Below are 16,996 nucleotides of genomic sequence, written 5' to 3' on the forward strand. Positions count from 1 at the left end.
TTATCTATGAAAAACAACAGCATTGGGGTTGCTGCAATTCAAAAAAGCATATGCAATTAATGAGTTACTGAAATAAATAAAATAAGATAATTAAAAATCAATAAAATATCTATTAATAATAATGATCGAGGTTATAAAAAATGAAGCCTATACATGTTACATACATGTTTGTATTTTTTTCAAATAATTATTTATCTAATTATTTGTTTCATGTTTTATTTCTTATTTATTATAATTTATTCAATTTTAAACTCTTTGGATTTGCATACATTTACCCTATTCTTTTTTCACAGAGCAGTTCAGTCTTTGTGTTTTAAATGCTGTGAGAAAATATGCTTGGTTTTGTTTAGTTTGCTTTTATTACTTTTTGTGATATTGGTTCCTTTAAACTCATTTTCCTGTGGCTGTAAATTATCCCTCTGCCTATATTCTTTCAGCATACTAGCAGTGGGCCAAAATGTATGGCAATTTTAATTATTAATAACACTTTATGTAGCATACAGTATTATCATCATCATGTTTTAGATGTTGAATCATTGTTTGGTCCTTGCTAGGACTGCCATGTTGGTGTCGTAGAGCCAATTAATTTGATTTATAGGTGATAAAATGTGGGATTTGTCTCATCTTTTCATGTCCCGTCACCCTTTTGTGTTGTTTAGGTCCAGACATCGATGCCTTGTGGTATACAGGCAGAGGGATCAGACCAGTGGGGAGATTTGGTCGAAACGTTGCAAGAAGAAAAGAGCATCTGGCTTTCATCACAGCCAAAGTTTATAGACCAACAGCTGACAGTGACAGCAATGTTTGGATCACACAGTAAAAATGCTAAGGATGATTGAATATCCTCATTTCGCAATGTTCACATTGGTTTTGTTCATTTGTGCAGTTTAATTAAACGCTAAGTTAAAGGAGCTTTCTAACATAGCCTATTGCATTACGTATTTACTGTAAACGTCATGTAAATCATTTGAGTTTTCCTCAAGAAAGTAAAAACGTGAGAAACAAAATCCATGAAAATGTATTGGAAAGGGTTTTGTAGTGAAATCGAATTAACTACGTTAAAGAATAAAGTCAAAATGCAACCATATATGTTTGAATCTCTAACTTTTAAGAGGAACTTCCCAGTGTATATGGGTGAGGTGATGTGATGCAGCTCAACCTCGAGATTTAATACTGCGTTTTAGGATTGTTCCCCGTTAAGTTATAACTTCACTTAACGATCTTGAATTAAGTTACGGAGTTTCACTGACGCAACTAACATAATTAATCTAATCCAAACCATCATTTTTTCCTCAACCTGCACACGTAGTTTCAAAAAACAAATGAAACACTGGCTTTTGGTTGAACACACTCCCTCCCTACTTTATACTGCACCGCCTGACCCCCTGAACCTATCCAGTTGGTCTAGTTTGCCCCCACAAGCTCATATATGTGGGGGAGTTGTGGGATGACAGCTCTAATTCGGGAGCCTGATAACGATACAGTCAAAAAAAAAAAACTTTAAAATAATCTGAATGAAGAATCAAACAGTATTTAACCTCGCTCTGCATCTATTAAATAATTCATCACAGTCCTCTTCTCCCTTTGTTTTTTCTCAGTCTGGTTGAATTTATATCGCAGCAGTTGACTGAGCTCACTCAAGGGGTTTGTGAAAGATCTGCAAAATTTGAAACAGCAGTGCCGAAGGGTGTTTTTGATTCGCGAGATTTATGCACTCATAGCGACATCCAAATCACCTCTATTTCATTATTACTGTCTTTCATCTACTCAGCGTGAGGTATTTCTTTGTTTCTGTGAAGCAACCAAAGCAAACAAGGACCAGCAGTCCTTCAGGCCTTACAGAAGCTTGGTTTCAATCAGCACAAAACGGCCTTGTTTCAGTGACAATTCATCATGGGAGACTTCAGCAATGTTTCAAATCATTAAGCCGTAAAAAGTCCACATCGGAGTCATCCTGCAGAGAAAAGTGTTGTGTGAACAGAGATCACATGGGAGAAAATTGTCTGACTGCAGGGAGGGAAAGTCACATTATATGGAGGCTTCAAATGGCCAAATGCAAAGAGAAATACCATTGTATTTGACCTAATGTCACCTGAGTCTTTAAAGTCCTGATGTTTTCAAAGTGTCGGGATAGGATTTATATTATTCACACTTCTGGTTGTTATTCAAAGTGAGCGTAATAAAAAGCACAGAATACTCTTTTACGGCACATATTTACAAATCATTATGCCAGAATAACAACTGCGACACTTCCTGGTCTGTGGACCACATACAGAAGAATCCATGCAGCTGTAAATATATTACTGGAGAGAAAAGAGTTCAATATTCTGGGAAATGCCTTAATTTCTTCTTAAGCCAAACGTATATGAACCTAATGTCTTAGTGTTAAGTACAGAGCTGGTATGGATCTGTTTAGCCTAGCTAAGCATAGAGACAGAACAGCTGCCTTTTTGACTTTCTGTCAAATCTCACAGGTATATTTTTCTGTCATTCCAATTCTTAATAACTTTGTCAATCTATTTGTTCCTTATGACATCATAATCACTGTTTTCTGTTTCTGTTTTACTTTTTCCTTTTTAAATTACCAATGCATTGAGGTTCTGGGGGATCCCAGTAATAAACATCCAATATCTTCTGCAATTTTAAAGATTCTCAATATGATATCTCGGCATCTCGGAGCACAACAAATACATGCCTCGCCCATCCTGCTGGCTACTGCCTGAGTCTGTCACTGAGCAGCGGCTCTGACCCATTTTTTGACTTGACTTTTGAGACTCACATGCATGTACAGTCGTCCATGCAAAAAAAAAACAAAGGACAGAGAAGCTCAGATTTCAACACACATAGAGTGATTGTGACTTCATTGTCTGCTCAGGTCACTCCACTGTACTTTTACACACACACACACACACACACACACACACACATATATATATATATATATATATATATATATATATATATACATATAAAACAAAAACAAAAGGGTCTTAAAAAAAAAAAAAAGTTACGCAAGTAGACAAAACCAGAACAAGGCAAAATTGAATCTGTTGTCGACAGCAGTGTAGGTGTCACACATCTCTATATAATAACCATCCTTTATGTTGCCAAGATACAAGTCCAATATATCATCATGAGAGTAACACACATTACCATCCGTTCAGCCTATTCTTTTCTGTGCAATATTTCATCCATGAAAGGGCCCCATGTTTTCTGAAATATATTTAGTCTATTATTAATTTTAAAGATAGACTGTTCATAATTGGCTATTTTAGTCATTTCTCCCAACCACTCACTAAACGGTATTATCAGTTTTCCAGTGTCTAAGTACGATTCTGCACCCCGTGGAGAGGGCCAGCCTACACCACAGGGTCTGCTGGGCTATTAGTCCCTCCCCCCTTACACCTATTCCTAATATACAAAGTGCAGGGTTTTGCACAAATTTTGTACCCAGTACTTTGTTGACAAATCCTATTACATTCTTCCATAAATTCTGGGTCCATTGACAATCGTAAAAAATGTGTATTCAATTTCAATTCAATTCAATTTTATTTGTATAGCCCAATATCACAACAGAGTGTCTCACAGTGCTTTACAAAGTTCACTGAAATAAACAAGTGTAAGCGAGCAAACAATCTAATAAAGAGTCCAGCAAGAGTGTGCCTTTACTCCTATGGCATCTCCAACATAAATCTGAGTGCCGCAGTTTTAATTTGGCCATCTTACATGGGGTCCAATAACATCTATGAATAATTTTGTACATAATTAGTCTGGTCTGTATCTCCCTTGATATCTTATACCATGACCCTGTAATATCCTTCCATATCTCTTCAGTTATCCCCCCCCCCCCAAAACCTTCTTAAGGCCTGCAAGTCCTGGTGGGTGAGATTGTCTCATTAAGCTATAAAATGCAGATGCTGTTTTTTTGGTCAGCTGATTGTCCTGTATCATTCCCTGTATCAATGTTTGCTTTGTTAGGAGTATCCTCTTTTGCGTGGACAAAAAGCAACTTCTCAATTGGAGGTACTTCCAGAAATCTGTTTTAGGTATATGGTATTTAGTCATCATCTGTTCAAATGAGATGAATTTAGTTCCCTCCAAGACACACTTAGAGAACTTTTAATAGATGGAGCTATGTATTGAGTTCATGATTGCCTAATTTAAAGCGTCACACACTGGGAGGGTAGGAGCACTCTGCCAGTCAGTTCGACAGTTCGAGACAGACACAGATGCTAAAATGTATTAAAGAAAATATTTTCATTGTACACAATATGCAAATCCATTGTAACTTGTCTAAAATGATAATATTCTCTTTTTTTCTTATGATTATGGCTCTAATGATATTTTGAGAGGAAATTTTGCTATCATGTTTGTTTCTTACGTTCCACAGGGATCCCAGTTGGTAGTCCTTGTATCCTAAATTTGTTGGTAGAATGAAGGTTAAAAAGCAGAAATGTAAAAACAACCATTTCTAATTTTAGGGCAGTTACGTTTTGAAGCTCTCTTGACAAAGAACAGTTCATCCATCAGCTCAGCATTTCTGGGCAACATCTCAAGCAGCAGTGCAGGTTGCCAGATACAGACAGTGGCCGCAGGTTTCAGTAGAGGTCTCCGCACAGGCACACCATTCAAAAAGCTAAAAGCCCCACTCGGAGATGCCAAGAACTTGTTCCAGCACAATCCCCTTAAAACCACTAACATTTGTCAGTTTACATTTCTGTTTCTGAATTGGTCAAACAAATAGGTCACAATGAGTCAGTTTCAGTACTTTTATTTATGACTATGACTATGACTCTGCCCACTCAGGTACAAAGGAAATCATTTCAGACTGCAGGATATTGTTGCACAGTGGAAAAACTTTTAAAGTGTTGAGTTTTTCTTTTATTATCTTAATCGACTTTGCCAGGACCCTGTTGGGTAAGAAAAGAGTTTTTGTTTCTTCACTGCTGTTTGAACACAGGCACACAGAGGCAAGGCAGGAGACACCGAATGAGGGTAATTGGTATCAGTGAACATCTGGCATAGACAGAGACTGAGGGGGTTGATCCTCAACCCACTGGGGAAAATCAGCACAACAAATGGAGCTGTTGCTGTGGTTAGATCCCTTTCGAGCAGGGCTGCAAGACACAAGCCAAAGACTTGTCCTGCATGAATGATTGTAAATAGCTTTTAGTCTCCAAGAAATATTAATGATAAGGTTAAACAACCTCAAAATATGGTCATGGCAATGCATATTGTAGGATGATTGCAGTGTTGTGCGTTGGTTAGTAGAGTCAGGATTCAAAAAGGCACAGAACATATCAAGTCTTTTATTTAGATATTCCTTCATTAGTCCCATGACGGGGAAATGTACTTATCTATAGCATATATAACAGCTATTATTATTATTATTATTATTATCATTCAGCTTTAAAATGATGGCAGAGAAACAAAGACAGGCAGCAATGCAATCAACAGCCACAGAGTTTAGGGTCCGACTTTGCAGCAGGACGCAAAAGTATTCCTGTGACTCAGATCCACCAGCGTTGTGTCCCGCCACTCTGACAGACCTCCCTGCTGCCCTCCAATACACTCATACACTCTGTGGGCTGAATCAGAGACATGACACGCACAGCTGGATTACAAAGGGACACGCGGACACTTCAGAGGCCAGGACTTTAAGCAGTAGAAGAAAACTGGCACCTCAGACCTCGACTTAGACTTTCACACAGCCGATAATTGTGTTCAGACTGACTGATGGTGTCTGACTGACTGATTGCTCCTCGTGTTGGTGTCTACTGCTCTCTAGTGGGAAACGAGTGCATCTTTCTTTGGACTTAAGTCTGTCAGGCGGACACCCTTTTCAGACTGTGTGTAAATCCAGTTTCCCGCAGTAAGATTAAGACACCCAAGCGACAACCTTTAGTCCTCATTGTCGATGATTTAAAGCATCTGATTGGTTGAACTAGGGGAAAACCTGTGAGGCTGAATTGAGGCCATATAGATCCCAAAAATCTACTTTATTGCATTTTCCTCAGCACCTTTACATACCTATGTCTTGCAGCAGCTTGCTGACTTGATCCCCTGACAGGGCCGACACCTCTGTAAAGAATAAGCCCCTGTTATTGGCCAGACTCTGTCCTTCCTGTATGATGACATAAACGAACCAGTAATTTCATGTTATATATTAAAACATACGGTAAATATATGAATAGGTGGGGATTGGTTGAGATTAAGAGAGGTGCTTTTCTGTGTCTGTACCTGCACTGAGACTTGGCGATCCTGTGCCAGATCTCCCTTGTTGCCTACCAGCCATATGACAGTAGATCCTGGGATGTACTGTTTCTCAAGCTCTTTGAGCCAAACCTGAGCTCTAATGAATGTTTCCTATAGTGACACAAGCACACACAAAGGACACACAATGGCATATGCAACGGCTAAGTAGTAATTTCCTTCGGGATCAATAAAGTTGATCTTATCTTATCTTATCTTATCTTATCTTATCTTAACATAGGACAAGATCATTCATTTCCACGGTGAGGTGCCTGTTCCTTTTACCCTTTTGCTGATGTCATAGACCACGAGTGCAGCGTGGGCTCCTCTGTAGTAAAGAGGGGTGATGCTGTTGTATTTTTCCAGCCCTGCCGTGTCCCACATCTCAAAGCGAACAGTGACATCCCTCAGATGCACCACCTGGGTCAGGTAGGAACCTGAGACGGCACAATGACACCGGAGGGGATGAGTTAGCGCTTGTGATTTAGCTGATGAAAGCTTTTAAAAAATCATTCTATAAGATGTGATGTGTCTGTGTGTGAAATTGCAAAGAAAAGTGCCAGTTAGAAGTCAAACTAAAAGATTATACTACTTTCAAACTGTGATGAATGACAAACATTAAGGTTTGATAATATAATATAATATAATATAATATAATATAATATAATATAATATAATATAATATAATATAATATAATATAATATAATATAATATAATATAATATAATATAATATAATATAATATAATACAAAGAACCAGAGAACAGAGAACCATCCGATGCACAGCAGAGTGCATTAATTCCTGATAATGGACACTTTCTCAGGTATTATCCCTTACATAATACACTGTTGCCCATAAAGTTGGAATAAAATGTTTTTTACCTCTTCTCATGAAATGATTGTGACAATGTGATTTATTCTTGATAAATAAAGTGTATATCTTCTCAACTTTATCGATCAAACTCTTCCAAACATATCACAGTGAAACTTAAACCACAATGAACCTTTGTAAACTGTGGATTCAGGCTTTAACAAAATTGGGGGTATTGAACAATTATTCCAACTTTATGGGCAACAGTGTATATTCGCTATAGAGTTAGATGAGAGGATTGATATCACTCTAGTGCCTGTTTGGTATTTAGGGCTATGAAGCTCATTCCTTAAAGATACATTTTTATGATAAGGGATTTTCAACTTTACTACAATTCACTCCAGTATGAAAAGTCTGCTGTTCATGAACTCACAGCCTACAGTGGGTGAAGTAATCTTGAACTCATCCTTGCCAAATCGCAGTGCCAGACAGGACTTTCCCACGCCAGAGCTTCCCAGAAGTACCATCTTAGCCCTGAGGGTCCGCACTGGTCCACTTAGGAGCGGGGCTCCTCCTGGCACCCTTGGGAGATTTTCCCCCATCAAAAGTTCAATTAACTCCAGCAGAGTGAGAGAAAACAAATGGACAAGACAGAAAAAAAGTCCAACAAGTTCGACAAATCCTCATCCAGTTGCCAATCTTCTTTTTTTTTTCTCCGTTAAGAAGCAACAGCTACTGCAAAGTGCACACAGGAGTTCAAACCTCTTTGTCATACGAGTCTGCGGCTGTTCAGCATTGCCAGAAAATAAAAGTAAAACCAAAGTTTAGTCTGAACTTGTAAAAAGGCCAACTGCTAAGCCATAAAACCTTAAAGCCAGTTATATGTTAGCAATCACACACACGCTCAGCAGTTTGTGCTCAGCTGACCTCCCACAGGACCGACTACTGGTGTTGAATCAGTGGTCATGTTTGTGGTGAATTACTCTTGTAAAGTCATGCAAACAGAAAGCAAAAGCCTTGTCCAAAGTTTGGTGTTACATGTCAGAAGCTGTCAGTTGTATTCATACTGTTCACACCTGTAAAAGGAAAAACCCAGTTATTTTCAAACCACTGTTCACCCAACATCCTTTTAATATTAATTACCTGTATCAACATGTGCTGCTAACTATGATGTATGGAAAACTATGAACAGAAATGTTCCTTTTCTCTGTGTATGTGTGTCAGAGACTCTGCACTGGCTGCAGCAGCCTTGCTGTCTTCCTGTGTATCTTCTAGCACGACACTGTATCAACACAGGAGGGAGACATTGCATGTGTTACAGCTTTCTGGTGGTTAGAAAGTATCAGCCTCACAGCTGTAGACTGTATAAACTGTATTCTTTATTTCTTTGTACACTCTATGCTCACATGTGTCTGTATCAAGTCTATTCCTTGTGATTATTGCTACATTTTATTTAGATTTTCAACCAAAAATCATTGGCATTCAGAGTAGTTATGGCCCAATAAGCACCACAATAATAGAATAATAGTAACTATTTTAATTCATACCTATGATCACAGTACAATTGTGTCTAGCTGTATAGCACCTGTACTAACCGATCATAATCAATACCGTATTGAAATTAATGGAATATGCTGGTTTGGGTGCCTTATACTTCCAAAGCACCCTTATTATGCAGCCTACCTCTGGGTGTCCTCTGTAAGAAATATATGACAATAGGCGTTTAAACGCCTCTGCACCATCAGCTTCTCACTCGTCACATAGTTGTGAATCTGGACAAACATTTGTCCATCAGGCCATGCGATGATAGACGGGATTGTTTGAAGCATCACGTGCATTTCAGCCTTGAATCAAATAAAAAGTATACTAAGAAACACAGTTGCACTTCCTATAAGATTGCAAAACATACTTCATATAGAAATAAATAAGAAATACAACACAATAAACTATGATTAAACTTGTGTATGACAACGACAATGTGCCATTAGTCCCAAAGGTAAAACAGAGATACCACAACATATAAAAAGTATCTAATGAAGTCACTAAAAACTCATCATCGACTGTCCCAGAAACACTACAGCGGACAATTACGTCAAGATTATGGGATGTGGATTGTGCCCATTCAAACTGAGCCCTTGTCTGCCTCTTTAAGAAACTCTCGACTGTTTTTAGAGCTTGCTGGTCATCATTAAAAATAGCATGGGGGTGTGAGAGAGTGCGACAGGCCATGCAGGAGCTGAGGTCTCTGTGTGAAACTGGAACCCTGAACATGTATGGACTCCCAGTCCACTCAGGTGCTCTGCGGCTGGGCTCCAAATTGGGGTCGTTTTTGTCAACTTTTGGGACTGATATGATCTTAAAAAATGAACATAGTACATCTTTTGGTTCACTGCCATTCACTGTACTTCTTTTTTTCATTTTAAAGTTAGTGTAAGACTAAAGAAAGATCAAGTAGATTTAAATAAGCCCAATCACTTTACTAATTTACTAATAACTTAACTGATGAATGTTGAGGATATCCAAGTTGGGCGAGAAAAGTAATGTAATGTTAAGTGTATAGAAATTCAATTGCCTGATTTTAGTATCTTCCAGTTACATCTAAGACTAACAACGCTTCAGTACCGATTAAGGTTATTTGGGTACAAATATGAGACATTTGCTTTACCAGTGTGGTTAATTGCCAAAATAACCAGCTTATCGACTGGTAGCCATGTGTCCGACAGCAGGTGAAGGCATCAGACGGAGTACAGGTGATAGGTTCGAGTCTGCTGCCGAGAATCCGTCAGGTGGTGCTGAATGAAGGCTGCCACTTAAAACACGAGGCAAATAAAACACTTTATTAATAACACTCAATGTTCTCTGTCGTTTAAACGTCGGCGTTCGTGTCTTATTCCCGCAAAATGAGTGACAGGTAGGGTCCCGGTTTGAGAGGACGGTGTGGAGCTGCGGTGAACGGTTCCGACTGGACGCGCCAGTAAACGCACCAGGAGCGCACGTGGGGCAGATGCTCCCGCACAGTCTGAGACACACACACACACACACACACACACACGCACACACAGTTCGTAGAGAGTCTGCTCGTCGTCGCTGAAACACAGGAAGAAGCGTGAAAACGGATGTATGACAATGACCCGCTCTGTGAACGCGACCAGCCACGGCGAGTTTCTCCTGTTTGCCTTTTACTTCACATTTTAGCGGCACATGAGAGCCGCCATAGCTAGCTCTCCGCTCCGTTTGGGACTACTGCGGGACCACAGAGCGCGACTTTAGCCACAGCAGCTGGATACGTGCTGGGGGGGAAAACATGGGGACTCAGGGCGCCGGACGGAAAAGGTCTACCAAGAAGGAGCGGTCCACGGCGGAGGACGATGCCCTAAACCTCATTGCGAGAGAGGTGAGTGGAGAGTGAGTGAAGCCGTGCCTGTCATGTCTGAATAAACAGCGAAAGGAGCCCATGGAGGGGTCTTCATCCCCCGACAGCCCGTCCACACCAGTCTACCTCCCCTGTCTTAACACTAGGACCTCAAAACATTCTTCCTGACAGATGTGTTTCTTGACTGATACTTACTGATAATGAGGTTTTTCTAGTTTCATGTCTAAAAAACACAATTCATCCACAGTTCTGATCTGTCCCTAATGAGAAAAGAAGACCCTTAAAGCATCTGTAGTGTTCACTGACAAAAAGAACTTTCCAGTGCACCCAGTTAATCCCTCTATTTACTTTAAGTACTTCACATCTCGTGGGATTTTTTTAAGCCAACAGATAGCAGTGCTGTCCATTTCCTCTAGTATACCCTACATTAAAACAGCCAGCGCTGCTTATTATTTCAGTAAAGTTTGAAGATTCACTTGTAGAGTCTTGAAACATGCTTGATATTGAGAAGGTAAAAATAGTTTTATTGTTGCCTGGTTGTTCTCCTCCCTGAATGGGCCAATTCAATCCAGCAGGTCCCACACAGAAGAGCATTTAGCTCGCCAAGTGAAGAAGAGCAGTTTTCTAGTGCATCTCCATTGGACAATAACATAACTCACACAAATGAAGTGTTTGCATGTGACAGAAATGCACCTGAATGGCCTTTTATCCAATTTACATGAACGTAGCAAAGTGTTAAACGTTTAAAAGCAAAGAAAAGAACATTTAACTGCAGGTTTTAGCCGCCCCAGGGATGTTTATCTGCTCAGTGTGAAGAGATGGATCATCTGGACGATATCCAATACTCAAGATGGGCTCAATGTTGGGTGACATATTGGTAAACTGGTGATGAAGTTGCCAAAACTTTCCTGCAATGTGACGTTTGTACTTAAACATTAAATTCCGGTCATGATAATCATTGGAGACGTATTTATCCGTGCTCCAGACTGCATGGAGCACAATGCTTTGGCCGCTCTCGTTTTTATGTAACTCTCAGCTACAATGGTTTTGCTGTGCTAAAGAATACGCCTTTCATGTGCTAACCTGCAGGGCCTCCTAAACGCAACACTGAAGTTGGCGGCGGTTGGACGCAGTTGTTTCAAACAGGTGTTGAAGTCGTGTTGTGGCAGGTTAAAGCTGTTGCGAGGTTACTTATCTCTTTATTATGATGAGTCTAGAGTAGGAAAATGAATGTTTTGTTGAAGGAATAATGCCTAGTGTGTCTGCAGGAAGTCACCTGCTTTGAAGTGTGACACCCTTCTACACTTTTGCCCTTGAGGTGTGAATCATGGCGGAAAATCAATATATTTTAATATCAAGCCGAGATGCCAACCGTCTGCAAAAAAAAACTGATAACGACTCCTATGAAGCAACATTGTGCCCGTTTTATTAAACACGTTTATGTTTGTGAACGGCAGAGCAACTTGATGTCTCATTTTTTTTCATGCCTGCTCCAAACGAAGCGGTGTGGATCCTGTTACCCAGAGTTTTACCTACTGTGAGGTGGTGAGCAGGAAAACCTGAACTCACAGCCTCACAGCCTTCACCCTGATTCAGGACACACAGTCATCTGTTGGAGGAAGTCTGGTCTGTGCTAACTCAAGCCGGATGTTTCAGCGAATTTGCATGTCACTCTTAACTGACACTTACGCCCTACTGTCATCATTTTTAGCTGTGAATGGCCCCGGTTCTTAAGCCAAGCCTGCAGAGGTTTGGCTGTTTGAATGTTATCTTGTGTTAACTGCTTAGCTGACTATTTACATGGCAGTAGTGCATCTGAGGTTGCACATTCCCTTTGCTGGCATTCGTTTCTTGTTGTAAGTCTATTTGCAGTGGCAGGAATGTTGCTCGGCTGAAGTCTGAGGAGATGAGGAGTTTGACAGAGCTCATGCGCTTATGTTAGTCAGCAGCAGCAGCACACACACACACACACACACACACACACACACACACACTATCCAAACAGGAGATTCTCTTTGATGAATGAATCCGGAGTGAGTCTCTGGTCGGTGTGACGCACAACTCCGACAGTAAAACTCTTTAATTGTGGCCAGTTTTCTGTCACATCTGTGCAACAAAGAAAAAATCTGTGCCTTTAAGTAGCAGGGGGGGGGTCACTGGCAGTCCTCTGACAGGATGGTATGTCAGCCCTGATGAGTTGGCCCGTTCTGCAAAGGAGTTTTAAAAATAGACGCTCCTGAAAGATCAGCTGTTGCTGCACCCTAGTTTTAGATTGGGTCCGTGGGTGGGGGATGGAGGAGGAGGGGTGTGGCTCACCAACTGGCTCTCCCACAGGCATGGAAGCATGGAAGCAGCAAGTTGCTGTATGGAATTATTTGCGAAAGCCAGTGTTGGAAAGTAACTCTAAATGTAGTCATGTACTCTACTTAAGTACAAATTTGAGGTACCTGAACTTTACTTGAGTCTTTTCTTTTCATCTTTCTACTTCTACTCCACAAACCTTCCTGAGGGAAATATTGTACTTTTTCTTCCACTAAGTTACTTTACAAGTTAAGATTAACATGTGAAAATGAACAAGTACAGTTAAAAAGGATTGACTGTAAATGAATTGACAGCTATTGGGATAATTGTTAAAAGTCAAGCTCAATAAACGAGCATTGTGAGGGGTTCTGGCTAATTATATCACTATTTTCACAATTTTTACAAACCACTTAAGCACAGGATGTAAACGCTGCGTCCACCATCGGAGAAAGTTCATCTGTGTATCAGAAGGTTGGAGAAGTGGGCAGTTTAGGCTGCTGTCTTAGGTTGTGGCAGTGGTCCATCAGTATCACATTGCTGACCATTTCTCTGCTCCCCTCAGTATCAGTGGGTTCAGAGAAACTGTCCGCACCTTAAACCTCCCTTAGCGTGGACCAAATGGGAGACGACCACACAGCAGGAAAGAATGTCAGCGCCGAAAGTAATGCTGTGCTTTAGGGAGCTGGTTCCCTACCCATGTCAAACACTTAGAATCCAACATGAAGTTGGCATTCTGTGGCTGACATCTACAACTCTTAAGTGGTCTGTAATGTGAAAATGTGGGGCAGGGACTTGAATTACATTGAGCTACCATGACATTACTCAGAATCATTATAGAATATTCAGGAGCATTTGCCTTAGAAATAATTAACTCAAGAAATTTGAAGCCAATTCATAAACATTTCGCTTTTTTTTTTTTAATGAAGGCTGGCTTTTCATGGAGTTCATCTGACTTAGTAACATTGTATACAGTTCATATTTCACTAAATCATTCCACTGTTTTGAATCCAGTCCTATTTTTGTGAAGGATGGAGCAGTAAAAGATATAATATTGTGTCTGTTTTTACAAGGAATTAAGCATACTATGAATATTAAAACACTCTGTGAAACCAAACAATTAGCACAAGAGTAACATTTCAAGCTCTTAAGAGCTTTTAGCTTAATGATGTAATTCAGAAACAGAGGAGTAGTAGCATAGAGTATTAACAAAGGCCCCTGCACATCCACACAAATGTAATTCTGCTGTGGCCGATTAGATCTGGCTGAGCGAAGCTACGTGTTACTTGAGGTCACCAGACTTCATGATCTAATGAGAATGATATAAGTGTAATCAGTGTTTGTTCACCGAAGGCACTTGGATATGTCACAGTAAGGGAATCACAGGGATAAACGGTTAAGTGAATGTTGTTAAGTCAAAATGTCTGTCGTGAAAAGGGTGTGTTTGTCCTGCCCTGCAACAAAGACATCAGAGTCAGGGACATGTCAGTCATGCACCATCTGTACACGTCCACAATAAATGTTAACTTCTCACGTCGGACCATCATCAGGTCAGAGTTTAAAATGGTTCCTTAGGGAGGTTATGCTTTTGGTGCCGTTTGTCTGTCAGCAGGGTTACAGAAAAATGACTTGCTGGGTTTACTTGTAGAAGGGCCAAGGAAGGCAGCAAGGAAGAACCCATTTCATCTTGGAGCAGATCCAGATCCAACTCATGAACAAGCAATAATATCGACCAAATCATAACACCGGTTTCTATGGCAATGCCATAGACTATAAAAGAAGTGGACGTAGCCACCGTGATGCCACCCACTGGTGTGTGGACCACTGTTTTGAAGCCTCAAGTTTGGCTTTATGAGCGTCGCCATCTTGGTTTGTTGGACTTGAAAGTAGCGACTGAGACCATAAACTAATTGTTTAGGTGTTAACTGATAAGTCGAGTGAGAATGTAGGTTCAAGCCACTTCCACACTGGCTTCACTGTACAGACCCTGAAGCTATGTCCACTGCTTTTATACAGGATATGGTCAAAGTGAATGGTGTGGCACGACTAAACATACAAGAAATTTTTTTTTTTTACACAATTCTGATTGTGTTGGAAATATATCCATATAATCGTAGAAGACTGGACTGTTGGTCTTGCTGGAGGTCTGCTCTGTCCGAGTGCTGTTCTAGTTTTATGTGCCGTTCTATTAAGCAAATGTTAGCATGCTAATATGCTAAACTAAGCAGGTGAACATGGTAAACATTACATCTGCTATTGCCATTAGCAGCATGAGCATGTTGGCATGCTGACATTAGCATTTAGCTCAAAGCACCACTGTGCAGAAGTACAGTTACTTTGTCAATGTCAACAAAATACATCTGCAGAGAACCACCAGCAATTTAAAGCCAACAATTCTAGACCAAATTTTTGTAAAAAACGAGAAAATGCAGCCACTGTAAGTAGCCTGAGCCACGACTTAAGAGGAGCACTTATTGTTCTTAAAGACCAGCAGGTGAAATGCAGTGATATATCCTCAGAGACATATCTGAAATAAGTGTTCAGTTGCCTACCACAGCTTGCATTTTTTAATATAAGCAAGAAAAGTAACAAAAGACTATTTTAGGTAAGTTCATACTCCGCATACTTTCCTGACGAGCAATCACTGTCGTTGCTTGTTTGTCTTTTGATTCGAGGAAAAATATCTGTCTGTGTTTGAGGCAGTCTGCTGCGGTATCCACCACGATGGGCAGGCCAACTGCAGCTTTTGGTCTTGGCGATTTAACAACCAGTTCATCATAAAAACCGGAGGACAAGAGGACAATTTGGTAAAAAGGATTAATCAAATCCCCACATGTTAGATCTTGCTGTTGGGGATGTCAGCTCGTTTATGTACTTCCGTATATCAAGTCCATCACATCTACATTTGTGTTTACTTCTGGATGTTTAAGTGTCTGCATTACAGCTTATTAGATAGACCAACATGTATTTCTAATTTTCTACATAGAACAGTAACTTTGTTGTTTTTATACCAGCATGGGGGCATTCTGTTTTTATCATGGAGGCTGGGCAGTTGAACCACAAACCTTAAATCAAATGTAATTCTACCAATAAGGTGAACTAGTCTGTATGTGTTACAATCTGTACACACAGATATCACTATTGGGCTAAAGAAGAGGGAGAAATGCCTGAAAAAGATTTTGATTTGAGTGCAGATGATTCATGTAGAGTTTAAGTAAGTAAAATTGGACGATGTGCAGCACAGTACAGATTTCCGTGAGCTGTTTTTAGCCCTTGGCCTTCTGGGCGTGACGTCTTCACTAAACCACAATTATGTAGCTGAGGAAAGTAATGAGGGAGCATTAAGCCTATACAAGCACTTGGACTATGATGATAAGTCCTGTAGCCAGCAACTAACTTAGCACTTTAACCATAACATTGGTTTCAACCGTTACCTACTAACCTTCAACTTAATATAATGTGTGTAACAGAAGTGTGTCTAGTGTGCAAATTATATTTACACCCGGACAGCCACATCAGTGGAAATAATAGTTGCTAGGTGGCAACTTGACACAAACTCAGTGAGGAAAAGATGAACACAGCACAGTCTTGATAGTAATGATAACAGTCCTGGAATTTGGTCTGAGGCAAACTCTCCCTTTCTAGAAAGCGTCTGGTCCCAGTTTGAATTACACCCAAAGATCACACCCAGCCTTATGAGTCACAGTGTAAATCTAGCTGGGTTTGTTTGTGTGTGCATGCCTGGCTCGTGAATGTTGTTCAGTCTAACTTGACAGCATCCTTGATAGATAATCACAAATAGTGTAAGAGTTATGTTCCTAAATATATCTGATGTGTTCAAGTCAAAACAAGTACTGAAAAAAACTTTCAATTGTATTTACTTTCTGTATAAGTCTATGACAAAACAATCCTGTGTGGCCGCTCATCCGACATACAATAGGAAATCTCACAGCCTGATGGTGCTTTATGGAGGGTTTTTATGGAGCTCTGGGAGGAAGCGTTTGTGCGTTGATATAAAAAAAAAAAAATGTTGCACGTGGGTCTTGTTGGTGCGTATCACATATCACCACTCTGGCCACCATTGTACAATAGACTGACACCACCTCTTTGTGTTTTATTATCTATTTGAATCTAATTGTACATAGATGATAAAACAGGTTATGCTTTCGGGCGGGACTACGTTGTTACTAACCAATCAGGGGCAGCCTTCGTGGAGCCACTCACCTCTGGTTCCAAAAAACCAAGACGGCTGTAAAGTGAAA

At 40.2% G+C, this 16,996-nt stretch overlaps 2 protein-coding genes across 10 annotated transcripts in view; one reads left to right on the forward strand and one right to left on the reverse strand.

Moving 5' to 3' along the window:
* Positions 1–5,353: 5,353 nt before the first annotated feature.
* On the reverse strand, positions 5,354–7,668 carry LOC139208802 (uncharacterized). Its single transcript, XM_070838543.1, has 5 exons — positions 7,497–7,668; positions 6,538–6,689; positions 6,241–6,366; positions 6,031–6,124; positions 5,354–5,588 (listed from the first exon to the last, which is right to left on the reverse strand). The coding sequence occupies exons 1-5, from the start codon at positions 7,663–7,665 to the stop codon at positions 5,467–5,469; spliced, it is 663 nt and encodes a 220-aa protein (XP_070694644.1). The 5' UTR covers positions 7,666–7,668; the 3' UTR covers positions 5,354–5,466.
* Positions 7,669–10,036: 2,368 nt separating this feature from the next.
* The window catches only part of lrrfip1a (leucine rich repeat (in FLII) interacting protein 1a), a 42,573-nt gene continuing 35,613 nt past the window's right edge, over positions 10,037–16,996 (forward strand). For 3 of the 9 annotated variants that reach the window (XM_070837516.1, XM_070837518.1, XM_070837517.1), the window contains exon 1: positions 10,037–10,457. In XM_070837516.1, coding sequence (XP_070693617.1) covers positions 10,368–10,457 — 90 coding nt within the window. In that variant the 5' untranslated portion in view covers positions 10,037–10,367. The remainder of the gene's footprint in view (positions 10,458–16,996) is intronic. The other 6 variants (XM_070837519.1, XM_070837520.1, XM_070837523.1 and 3 more) reach the window with 4 other exon arrangements.

Source organism: Pempheris klunzingeri, chromosome 10, assembly GCF_042242105.1.
Source record: "Pempheris klunzingeri isolate RE-2024b chromosome 10, fPemKlu1.hap1, whole genome shotgun sequence".
Taxonomy (NCBI): Eukaryota; Metazoa; Chordata; class Actinopteri; order Acropomatiformes; family Pempheridae; genus Pempheris; species Pempheris klunzingeri.